Source organism: Mastigoproctus giganteus, chromosome 7 (assembly GCF_048544385.1).
Source record: "Mastigoproctus giganteus isolate SK-2022 chromosome 7, ASM4854438v1, whole genome shotgun sequence".
NCBI lineage: Eukaryota > Metazoa > Arthropoda > Arachnida > Uropygi > Thelyphonidae > Mastigoproctus > Mastigoproctus giganteus.
The window spans coordinates 3,567,200-3,580,494 of NC_143581.1; the positions used below are offsets into that span (position 1 = coordinate 3,567,200).

The 13,295-nt window shown below is 37.8% G+C and overlaps 1 protein-coding gene across 2 annotated transcripts in view; it reads left to right on the forward strand.

Moving 5' to 3' along the window:
• The window catches only part of Nulp1 (Nuclear localized protein 1), a 231,935-nt gene that overhangs the window by 87,139 nt on the left and 131,501 nt on the right, over nt 1-13,295 (forward strand). For both annotated transcript variants that reach the window (XM_090377506.1, XM_090377505.1), the window contains exon 4: nt 1,802-1,884. In XM_090377506.1, coding sequence (XP_090233632.1) covers nt 1,802-1,884 — 83 coding nt within the window. The remainder of the gene's footprint in view (nt 1-1,801; nt 1,885-13,295) is intronic.

The following is a 13,295-nucleotide window of genomic DNA, read 5'->3' on the forward strand; positions in this document are numbered from 1 at the left end:
TTTCTGGTGTTTATCTTCAACAATTTCTCCTCCACTTTACTCTCAGTTATTACAAGATTATCTAGCTTACTGCCAGAGTTCAAAACACCTCTGACATTTCCCTCGCTGAATATCTCCTCATGTGTGAATGTCGATGCAAAATATTCATTTAGTTTGTTAGCTGTTGGGTCATGTTGGGTCATCAAAACTGTCCCATTCATCCAGTCTTGATACACTTTCACCACTGCAGCACCTGAGCATTTCACAGGTCTGCTGTTTCGGAAATGCTGACACCCCTGTCCCCATAGCCAACGATCATTCATTTTTCCAGGTCTGATAGGTCGCACCCTTTGCACATGACAGAGGCTGTTACTGTGTTCATAGATGCCGAACATCAAGCCTTATATGCTTGCAGTGTGTGAACTTGACACGTGTGCTGTATGATTCGCTAGGCGCGTGTGTGTGTGTCTGCATTGTGGGGGGGGTCATAATATTGTGACTGGACTCTAGGTGTTTTGTTAAATACAGCATTTTATAGATCTTAATCAAATCAAAGAACTTTTAAATATAAAATGAAGTCTGTGGAATCACAACAAAGTATGGACCATTTGTTCCTGTATATTTTTCTGTAACAGTTTTTTTTTTTTTTTTTTTTACATGTGAATTGTTACACTAATCGCTCATTTTTATGAAAGGCATAAATTATGAATGTGAAAATGTTCGCTCAGAGATGAGCAAAATAAACTTCTAAAGTCATTACTTTAAACATCTGATGACAGTATACCGAATTTTTCTTAAAAAAAGTTGCTGTTTTCATTGTTATACATGTATATGCAGCTCAAAAATTAAAAATAACTATTGATACAAATTCAGAAATACAACATAAATCATTTTATTCAAAACAAATTCAGTGTAGCATTTCTGTTTCACTTTTATTTTAAAAAACAGAAGTGGGAAATTTTTGAAGTGGCACAGAAAATACTAATATTTTCCATGATGTGACAGCTTTTACAAGCTGTTGAAAGAACAATTTTTAGGGAATGCAGGCAGTGGCACCTATACTGAAGGCGTCACTCTCAGATGCTGTGAAATGCGACATTACAGACCACTCTCCAAGCTGCCCCATTATGTTCAGCTATGTCAGTGCCCAATGTAGGATTTAACACATTGGCAGTGCACTATAAGTTTGTTGATGAAGTGTTGTGCACTATAATTTTCCTCTTTCTTTCTTGCTTGCTTTACTCTGTTTCAATCTTTTTTACCATTACAGTTTTTAGTTTGTGTGTATAGTTTGTATACCTGTACTTCAAAGAGCAGCAACTGCCATTCAATAATTTTTTTTTACTTCTAATTTCATGCAGAGTAGTGTTCTACCTTTTATACTTCCTATGTCATGTTAGCTGCTTGTTGAATACTGCCCTTCAATTCTTATATTATGTAGCATAGCTTTATGTTCAAATTAATGATATTGTTTAGTGCAATTGCATCATTCTATATAGTTGAATTTTAAGACAAACCAAAGTGTGTACTACATTAGGCATCATTAATATAACATCTCATATTGTGAATTCCTTCGCAAGTTTCCTTTCCCTTATACTTCATATAAGTAACATTCCCCCATTATTGAAGTCTGCTGTTACTTATTCTCAGAAAATTCAACTATGTGGTACTGATACAATTGCACTAAACAGCATTATAATGTGAATTTCACATTGTGTGAGGCTTTCTGCCCTAAAATTTTATTATTCAAATTTAATTTAATATTTTGTAATATTCAAAAATTTTTCTGTCAATTTATGGTAATGTATAATTGCCATTTTAGGAAAAGACGAGGCCGAGGTAGGGGACATAACAGGTCAACCATTCTTGTTTCTGGGCGTAACTGGCCACATATTGGAAAACCAGGTTTCTTTTTAAATATTTTCTTCAATAATATGTTCTATTTTTCCTTCCATGTTTTTCTCTCTCTCTCTCTCTCTCTCTCTCTCTCTCTCTCTCTCTCTCTCTCTCTCTCTCTCTCTCTCAAGTTACTTTTTGTATAACAATAGTACTGTCATTAAAAGATTTAATTTTAATTAATGTAATACAGTAGTTCTCAACCAATAGGTCACAACCTTTCCCCATCCAGGGAAGGGGGTCCTTGCAGAATGTCATTGAGGGCCATGATGCATTATAATAAATTAAAAACACAAAATATAGTATCAAATGGAGAAGGGAAACTAAACTTTTTATGAGCAATAAGGACAATTGCAGATTTTTGTTCATTCACAAAGAGAGTTGCTAGAAGTTAAAAGTTGAAAAACACTGATCTAATAAATTATATTTATGGTGGGGGTGACATATAACCATTAATTGCTCATAAGCTTTTTATTTTCTTGTTGCATATTCTATACCCAAATAACGTTTTTGAAAACTAATTTTCAAGGTAAAACTGAGTAGTTTAAAGGTAAAAATTATTCTTTGAAAGTTGTAATGCTATTGGCAGGTCCTGTAATGATAGCAGTAATAATAGAAGACTATAATTAACCTAAACTATGATTTTCTCTCTCCTTTTTTTCACCCCACCTCTATTCTATTCGAGGTATGATCAAAAAGCTCGGGGACTGAACTAATATTTAGGAAATGATGAAGGATGGACCTTCTTCCGTACAGTCTCCTTGAGACTCTATACACCAATTCCAATGATTCCGAAACTTCTGGAAACAAATTGTAACAGGGTGCTTAATGATTTTGTAATAATTGAGAGCAAAGTGGAGGAGAAATTGTTGAAGTTAAACATAAGAAAGGCACCTGAGGTGGATGGGTATCCAGTTATATTAAAGGAGGCTTGAAGTGGTGAAACCCATGTTTAGTCTCTAGAGCAAAGTTCCCAGCACCCCCCCATTCTTCTCCTTCAACCCATGCACAGTACTAAGTACTATAGGTTTTGATACCTTTCGTGTTTGGGTTTTCATAAAAAAAAAAAAAAAAAGAGGCAGCAAAGGAACTAAGCAAACCCTTAGCCATAATTATGAGAGCATCCTTGGACTGAGGGGAAGTCCCCACGGACTAGAGATGCAGATGTATCCACTATTCACAAAGGGTGACACGAGTAATTAAAGACCAGTTAGTTGCAGGATCATCTAGACAAGACTGCAGCAATAATTCAGACACAGCATGGGTTTGTTAAGGGAAAGTTGTGTCTGACAAATTTGATTGGATACTATGATGTGGTTACAAAGGAACTGGATGCAAAAAATAATTTTGATATCATATACAGCAGACTCTCGATTAACCAGGATCGGATTAACCGGGACACTTCAAGATTCCAAATTTAAAAAAAAATCAACCAGAAATCAAAAAATTCAAGTAATAACTAGAATAGGTATAAACAGATATTTTTAAAGTTGTAAACAAGCGGCATTATAAGTCATCATTGGGAGATTAGTGTACCTATTATCTTCGAATCCCTGCTGTCTTCACACACGCCACTCAAAAAAAAAAAAAAAAAGAGAGAGAGAGAGAGAGAGAGAGAGAGAGACCAAATGTTTAGTTGTTTTTAGTGCGTCACGTCGATTGTTGTATTCCGTTGCAGCTCAAAAGGAGAAATTTTGTTTCGTTATTTATGTCAGGAATGTCAGAATTTTTTTTATAGTATTTTTTTTTTTTTTTTTTTTTTGTTTAGAAATCGCTAAAATCATGGGTAAACGCAAAAGAGTTGCGTTTTCAGTTAAACAAAAACTTGAAATTATTCAAAAGTTCGAAACGGTGCATCTGTTAAATCTCTAAGGAATAATTATAATAAGGATGTATCAAACTGGCAAAACATTAACAAGTATCGTGCGGAATTCAAATTTGTCAATAATAATATAGTAGCAATATGTTATTAGTCATTCCCGAGTTACGTTAAACTCGACGAAGTAAGAAGTCCTGAAACCTATCTCTTATGTATGTTGGGGCTTTTATATTTTTGGATTAACCGGGAAATCGATTATCCGGCATTTGTTTTTTACCATCCCCGGAAAATCGAGAGTCTACTGTACTTGGATTTCAGGAAAGCTTTTGACACTGTTGCCCATGTGACTACATACTACCTATTACAACAGTATCAACATCATACTGTTGACTATGTACAAATTGGAGCAGAATCGTATTAAGGGTAAGTTGCTACAATGGATAAAAGGGTGGTTGGGTAGGAGAAGACAGAGGGTGGTAATCAATGGAAGCTGCTCTTCATGGACTAATGATATTAGTGGAGTCCCACAGGGTTCAGCGATGAGCCCACTGTTGTTTTGTATATTTCTCAATGATATTGATGAAGGTATATCAAGCTTAGTGTTAAAGTTTGCAGATTATACAAAGGTTGGCAGGGTTGTTAATGACAGTAATGGCAGTGTGCTACTGCAACAGGATCGAGAAAATTTGGGATGGGCTGAGAAGTGGCAACTAAAGTTTAACACTGACAAATGCGAAGTACTGCATATGGGTAGAAGTAACCCCAGAGGAATGTACCAACTGTGTGGTACTACACTTATGTTAGTAGAAATGAAAAAAGACCCGGGAGTAATTGTGCAGTCAGATACGAAGTCTTCTAAACAATGCAGACAGGCTGCAAGAGCATGTCATTGGGTTTTGTCAATGATATACAGGAATTTTGCTAGCAGGGAAAAGGAGGTGATTATCCCTTTGTATAAGGCAATGGTCAGGCCACACCTTGAGTACTGCGTACAGGTCTGGAGGCCTCATTTTAAAAAGGACGTAGATTTGCATGAGCATGTACAAAGAAGGGCAACAAGATTGGTGAGAAGAATGAAGTGATTCTCTTACCAAGAGAGGCTTAAGTTCTGCAAATTGCAGCGGCTGGAGACTTAGGCACCTGCGAGGTGATCTGATTGAGGTGTATAAGGCCTTGAATGGGTTGAGCACACTGAATTCTAATGGGATTCTTCCACTTGCTCAGATTACAAACCTAAGGGGGCATTAATTCAAATTGAGGAAAGACAGTTGTAGTATAGATGTGTGTAAATTTGCCTTTAGCCAGCAGTTGGTTAATTACTGGAACAAACTTCATGTCGTTGTGGAAGTTGATAGCTTAAATAAATTCAAGGAGTAACTGGACAAACTTTTAGAGGGAATGGTTGTGTTTTTTTTTTTTTTTTTTTTGTCTGATTCTACGTAAGCTCATATGCTTGCTTTCTTGCATCACATGCCTCTATTACCATTTGCAGAAGTCTGGAAACTTCGGAACCTGGAGATTTCTGTTATTGAATTTTTCATGTTTTTGATAATTAATTTGAGTAAACATGAAATGTTAAAATCGAGCATGGATGAAGGGTAGTAGTAGTAGTAGTAGTGGCATGTGATGCAAGAAAGCAAGTGTATGATCTTATGAAGCATCAGCCAAAAAAAAAAAAAAAAATCCCACCATTCCCTCCAAATGCCTGTCCAGATCCTCCTTAAATTTATTTAACCTGTCAACTTCCACAACGACAGATGGAAGTTTGTTCCAGCAATTAACCACCCGCTGGCTAAAGGCAAATTTCCACACATCTATTCTACATCTGTCTTTTCTTAATTTGAATATATGTCCCCTTAGGTTCGTAATCTGAGCAAGTGGAAGGATCCCATCAGAATTCAGCGTGCTGAACCCATTCAAGGCCTTATACACCTCAATCAGATCACCGCGCAGGTGCCTAGTCTCCAGCCACTGCAATTTGCAGAACTTAAGCCTCTCTTGGTAAGAGGATCCCTTCATTCCCCTCACCAATCTTGTTGCCCTTCTCTGTACATGCTCAAGTATATCTACATCCTTCCTAAAATGAGGCCTCCAGACCTGTACACAGTATTCAATGCGTGGCCTGACCATTACCTTATACAGAGGGACAATCACCTCCTTCTCCCTGCTAGCAAAATTCCTATATATCATTGACAAAACCCCATGACCTGCCCTTGCAGCCTGTCTGCATTGCTCAGAAAACTTCATATCTGACTGCACAATTACTCCCAGGTCTTTTTCATTTTCTTCCACCTTAAATGCAGTACCACACAGTTGGTATGTTTCTCTGGAGTTACTTCTACCCATATACAGTACTTTGCATTTGTCAAGGTTAAACTTTAGTTGCCATTTCTTAGCCCATCTGCCCAAATTATCTAGATCCTGTTGCAGTAGCACACTGCCATTACTGTCATTAACAACCCTGCCAACCTTTCTATCATCTGCAAACTTCGACATTAAGCCTGATATACCATCATCAATATCATTGATAAATATAGAAAACAACAGTGGACCCAACACCGAACCCTGTGGGACTCCACTAATAACACTAGTCCATGAAGAGCAGCACCCATTGATTACCATCCTCTGTCTTCTCCCACTTAACCATCCTTTTATCCATTGTAGCAACTTACCCTTAATACCACTCTGCTCCAATTTGTACAATAGTCTTTCATGCACAACAGTGTCAAAAGCTTTCCTGAAATACAAATATATGATATCAAAATTATTTTTTGCATCCAGTTCCTTTGTAACCACATCATAATATCCTATCAAATTTGTCAGACAAGACTTTCCCTTAACAAACCCATGCTGTGTCTGAATTATTGCTGCAGTCTTGCCTAGATGATCCTGCAATGCATCTTTAATCAGTGACTCCATTATTTTACCCGAAACAGAAGTTAAACTAACTGGTCTGTAATTACTCATGTCACCCTTCGATCCCCCTTTGTGAATTGGGGATACATTTGCACACCTCCAGTCTGTGAGAATCTTCCCTGAGTCCAAGGATAATTATGGCTAAGGGTTTGCTTAGTTGCTTTGCTGCTTCCTTTAATATAACTGGATAGATCCCATCCACCCGAGGTGCTTTTCTTATGTTTAACTTCAACAATTTCTCCTCCACTTTGCTTTCAGTTATTACAAAATCATTTAAGTATCCTGCTACAATTTGATAACCTTCTGCCATTTTCAAACCATAATAATTCCTCATGTGTGAATGTAGATGCAAAATACTCATTCAGTTTGCTTGCAATCTGAGCAGGATCATCAACAGTCGAACCATCGATGTCAAATGGACAAATCAGATTCTTCCCCTTCCTTTTAGAGTTTATATAAGTAAAGAAAACCTTGCTGTTTTTCTTAGCATCTTTTGCCACGGATTTCTCATTATCTGCCTTCGCCTGCCTAACCTCCTCTGTGACCTGATTACAGACTAGTTTATATCTGCCATAGGCTTCTGAGTCGCTTGATAATTTATATGCATCCCATGCATTTTTCTTCTCTGTTATGAGTCTCATTAGTTCATTAGATAACCATTTAGGCCTAAACCTTGAACAATATTTCTTAATAGGTATGAAACTTTTAGTAGCATCCATGATTAATTCCTTGAATGCTTCCCACTTAGAATTTACTGTTGGTAACATCGTCAGTTGATCCCACTGTACAGAATTTAAAAAAACTGTCTGAGACCACTGTACTCACCTTTACGGAAGCAAAAACCCTTTCCTTTACCCCTGATGGTAATTAAATCTTTAAGTAAATCCCACATCAGTACACTTTGATCACTGCCACCTAGTGGTTCCTTTATCTGCAAATTCTTAATACACGAATGATCACTGCTAATAACCAGATCAAGAGTATTACTCTCTCTAGTGTGGCGCCTCCATAGCCAGGTGGGAAGGAGCAGCAGTGCGTAGCACACGCTTCTTGATTAGACCTGGGTTTGCGCCCGTCACCACCAAATACGGAGGATGCGGAAAGGTCAGGGAATGACCACCGCATATTCCAGAGCAATGTGGCCTTAGTTGCTAATGCTCCTCAAAACCAAATAACAACAACAACTCTCTCTGGTTGTCTCTCGAACATGCTGCTGCAGAAAACAATCATCCAATAAATTCCCAAAAGTCTGACTAGTGTGTGAGTGACCAACCCACAAGTTCCAGTCAATATCTGGGAAGTTAAAATCCCCCATTATAAGACATTCTGATTTACTAGCCCACTCTATTTCTCTGTACAATTGTTCATTGTACTCAATAGAGTCATTAGGCCTATAACACGCTCCTTTCTCAGTGCTTATATCACACCAGACTGACTCAACAGTGCACTGTTCATCTATATCAACTGGATGCACTTCTTTTGATTTTATGTTTTTCTTGATTAACAGCATAACACCTCCCCCTTTCTATCCTGTCTATCCTTTCTGTACACATTGTACTCCCCAAATTCCAGTTCAGCATTCCTTATATCTGTGTGACACAACGTCTCTGATATCCCAACAATATCCGCCTTTGATGTCTTGACCAACACTTCAAATTCATCAAATTTATTTACTATTCTTCTAGCATTGGTATACATGCAAGCATACGTGCTCCTACTCCTATTCCTAGTTACCCTAACACATCCCATATACCCACCTATTTCAGGATGACTGCCATCCGTCCCTGAAACCCCAACACTCCACGCTCCAGGTCGCTACTTATTCTAATAGAAGTTGTGCAAGAATCACCTTCACCTCTGCCAACGGCTACTGTTAAACTATTAGTCCTTGTATCCCCCCCAAGCTATCAGTTTTCCGACCCACCTAACACTGCCTCGATAGCATCAGCAAATATTCTTGCACCTTTTCTATTTAAGTGTATTCCATCCCTATAGAAGCAGTATCTCCTGTTAACAAGTACAGTCCAGGCTGAAAAAAATTCTACCCCTTGAGCCTTGCACATTCTTTCCAGGGCCGAATTGATCGACAAGGCTCTCATCATATACTCCCTTCCATCTAATCGTGGAGAGCAGTCACTTTTATTATGCTCTGTCTATGGGTGGATTAAAGATAAAGGATTAGCAGTTTGGATTAATTTTTGCTCTTATTTTCTTTAATGTATTTTAAATTTAATTTTGATAAAAGTTATTTTGTGTGATGTTTTGTAATTTTAATTTTGATAAAAGTTACTCTCTATGATATGTTTAAATTTAAGGATGGTTGTTACAAAATCAATCACAGGCTGTCGTGACAGCAGAAATGACCACAGGTAATTCCCATGTGCTTCGTGACTTCATTGCTTTTATTGCCTGTGGCAATGCATTCAACGGTTGATTTAGTTGCTTGCCATAGCTCAACTGATGATTCTATTTGTTCCCTTTGCAAGGAATTTGCTGATCTAAAATTAAAACTTTGTTGCATTGCTAGAAGATTTTTAGTTACTGAAGGAACGGGTGCATGCCCTAGAGAAAAATGCAGCTGGGAACTCATTGGGACTCAAGATTTTAGTAATTTGCCACTTGGCAACAGATGATATTGGCAAGATGTTTTGGTGGTAGTTACATTTCTAACAAACAGAAAGTATACACTGGGGGGAAACAAGCTTAAATAACTTTATGGATTGTGTTGGGTAGTAAACTATACAAGAACACTTAGTCCTGATAGCAATATCAAGAAGTATCATCAATAAAATGAGTGAATTCGAGCCCCTGGTTAGGACACGTAATGCTGAGAGGACTAATTTAAATATGGTGCCACCCAGAAATAAGGATGATGAGTTTCATTATGGAATGTACATTGCATTTAGGAAGGATAGGGAAGGTAGAAGAGAGAGAGTGAGGATCGTGCTCAAACATAACTACAGCAAGGGAATGACAAAAAGGTTCCAAATTCAGAAGTTGCATATACTAGTACAGAATCTGCTTGGTGTGAATTAACTGAAAGCAAAGTCATAACGAGATTAGGAATAATCTACAGATCAGAAGATTATGGTGAATGTCTTATTTTGGGTATTTTTAATTTGTCCCTAATTGATTGAAGCAAGTTGGAGGAAACATCTCGTGGAACAAAATTTTTAAATCAACTAGATAATTGTTATTTGTATCAGCATGTTAGGGAAAGTACTAGGAGAAAAAATATTCTAGATGTGATCATTTCCCATGAACCAGATGACATCCTAGTGCTGGCAGTACAGGAACCATTAGAGTGTGATCATGGAGTTCTAAGTTGAATGATGAGACTTCAATTTTTGCATTTGAGAAGCCAGACTTTACAAAACAGTTCACGACAGTTTGTTTTCTAATTGCGTTTACTGAAGAGGAAATCCATTGAATCGCATCTAGGATGCTGATTTTCTTTGCAAGGTCACTCGCACATGTTACGTCGTTCATGTTTGCAATGAGATGTCTTAAAACAAGTTTTCTGTAGTGAAGTGTAAAATTTTTTATTATCCCTTGATCCAAGGGCTGACACTCTGCAGATGTGTTTGGTGGCAGAAAAATGATTTGAATGTTGAACAATTCAATGTGCGGGTGAGATGCAGCATTAAAGGCAATGGAATGGATTTCAGTTTCAGGAAAGGAGATTATAACAACTTAAGGGGTTACATGACCTCTAATGCAGCAAAATGTGAGGTCTTACTTTGGGGAATTGCAACTCCAAAATTACTTACACACTTGGTGGGGGATTGAACTGAAAACAGTAGAGGAAGGAAGAAGACGAAGAAGGAAGTCACAATATGGTCAAACATGAAGTTATCTGAGTAATGTAGACAAGTGGTAAGGAGGACCCATGTTGTCCTGTTGATAATTTATTGAACATATGCTCTTAAAGATAGGGAGATTATAATAACTTTAATGAGGCAATTGTTAGACCACACTTGGAATACTGTGTACAGGTATGGAGATTGCACCTAAAAAAAGGCATTGAGCTTCTTGAAAGGATCCAGAGATTGGATAATGTGCCTGGTGAAATTGGAAAAATAGCACTCATAAGTAATCATATTGGTAACTATATTTGTCTTTTATTAAAAATAAAGTATTAGCAGTGGCAAATGATGCAATAAAACAAGCTTATACAGCATTAGCATAAAAAAAAAAAAAAACATGACACCTCTATTTCACCTTTTTCATTCCCTACAATAGTTTGTCTAGTTCTTCCTTGAATTTATTTTAACTGTCAGCTTCCAGAACAACAGATTGAAGTTTGTTCTAACAATCAACCACCCACTGGCTAAAGGCAAACTTCTGCAACAATTCTTCATCAAATGAATTTGTCCCCCCTCGTGTGTGGTCTGAGCAAGAGGAAAAATCCCATCAGCATTGAGCTTGCTCAATCCATTCAAAGCCTTAAATCAGATCACCTCACAGGTATCTAGTCTCCAGACACTGTAATTTGCAGAACTGAAGCCTTTTTTTGGGCTTCAGTATTTTATTACCAATTATATTTTATAATTGGTAATATTTATAATTTTATATACTGAAGCCCAAAAGTATTTTGGGCTTCAGTATACAAAAGCTTCAGTATTTTATTACCCCTTTATTACCAATCTCGTTGGCCTTCTCTTTACTCATTCCAGCAGCTCCACATCATTTTCTAAAATGAGACCTCCAGACCTGTATGCAGTACTCAAAGTGTGGTCTGACCATTGCCTTATATAATGGGATAATCACTTCCTTATGCCTGCTAGCAAAACATGTATATCATTGACAAAACCCCCATGAGCTGTCCTGGAAGCCTGTCTGTATTGCTCAGAGAACTTCAAGTCTGACTGCACAATTACCCCCAGGTCTTTCTCATTTTCCATTACCCTGGGTGTAGTACCATACAGTTTGTACGTTACTCTGGGGTTACTACTATGCTACTACCCATATCCAGTACTTTGCATTTATCAATGTCAAACTTCAGTTGCAATTTCTCAGCACCTCTGAAACACATCACACCATATGAACTGGTGCATTATGACCCTGGTAGTCCATGTGCCACTAAACCTAAATGCAAATAAACCATTTCTCAGCCCATCTGCCCAACTTTTCTAGATCCTGTTGCAGTAGCATAGTGTCATTAACCATCCTGTCAACCTTACCTTTATATCACATTCAAACTTAAACATTAAGCCTGATATGCCTTCATCAATATCATTGATAAATATAGAAAACAACCATGTGCCCAACACCGAACCCTGAGGGACTCCACTAATAACATTAGTCCATGAAGATCAATGTCCATTTATTACCACTCTGTCATCTCCCACTCAACCATCCCTTTATCCATAGCAGCAACTTGCCCTTAATGCCACACTACTCCAATTTGTACAGCAGTCTTTTATGTGCAACAATATCAAATGCTTTCCTGAAATCCAAGTACAGTGAAACTTCTCCTAACGGACACCTCACGTTAACGGACATCTCTCTACAACGGACATTTTCAATTTCCCCAACTCAACTCCATTGGTTTTAACGTGTTTGCAGTTTCTGTCTAGCGGACATTCTCTGTAGCGGACGTGGACAGGCAATCTGCACTGTTTCGTTTAGATTAGCACTCAATTTGATCTCCCTATAGCGGACAGCGGGCGAGCTCACGGCCCTTTTTCTAGGAACGTTTCTTCCACGTATTGCCTCAATCGTGTGTTTATTTTCTATTTCCAATTCTCTGAATTTTATCAAGGTTTACGTCGCGGTTCTAAACCCTTTTTCAAGAATTTTAAGGCACGTGTAAAACTTCTGATGAATTCGGTGTGTGCAGGGGGGGGGGAATATGGTCGGCCTTTCATCTTTTCAGTTTCAGTTTTGTTCAGTGTCGTGTGAAGTGCACAATGTCTTCTCGTAAACATTTAACTTTAAAAATAAAGTCGAACTCATTAATGCCTATGATCGGCAAAAAAATAGTGTTCGCAATCTCGCTGCAAAATTCAAAATCGGGAAGACGCAGGTAAGCGACATCCTAAAGGGAAAAAAAATGAACTGCGCAAACAATTTTGGCAACACGGAAATGATCAGGTTCAAAAATCATTCCCGAAAACTGTTGGACTTCAAATTTGTCGCGCACGTACTAAAAATATTCCCATTAATGGGCCTATTATTAGGGAAAAGGCTTTGGAGGTTGCGAAATCTATGGGAGTAAATGAGTTCAAAGCTTCTGTGGGATGGCACAGACAAGTTCAAAACTCAGCATAAAATTTCTTGGAAAACCGTAAGTGGTGAAGGTGGATCTGTTGATACTGGGGTTGTAACAGAGTGGACCGTCAAATTGGAAGATTTATGTCGTGATTTTGAAGCTAAGGATATTTACAACTGTGACGAAACAGGGTTGTTTTTTTAAAGCTCTTCCTGAAAAAACAATGAGTCTTAAAACCGAAAAGTGCCAGGGCGGAAAACTTTCTAAGTAACGCTTGACTGTACTATTGTGTACAAATATGCTGGGAGACTTTGAACAACCTCTTGTTATAGGAAACCCACAAAATCCTCGTTGTTTCAAGGGCATAAAGTTGAATCTTTTGGATGTTGACTGGAAGTCTAATAAAAAAGCGTGGATGACACGAGATATCATGAGCGAATGGATAAGTCACTTTAACCAAAACGTGATTCA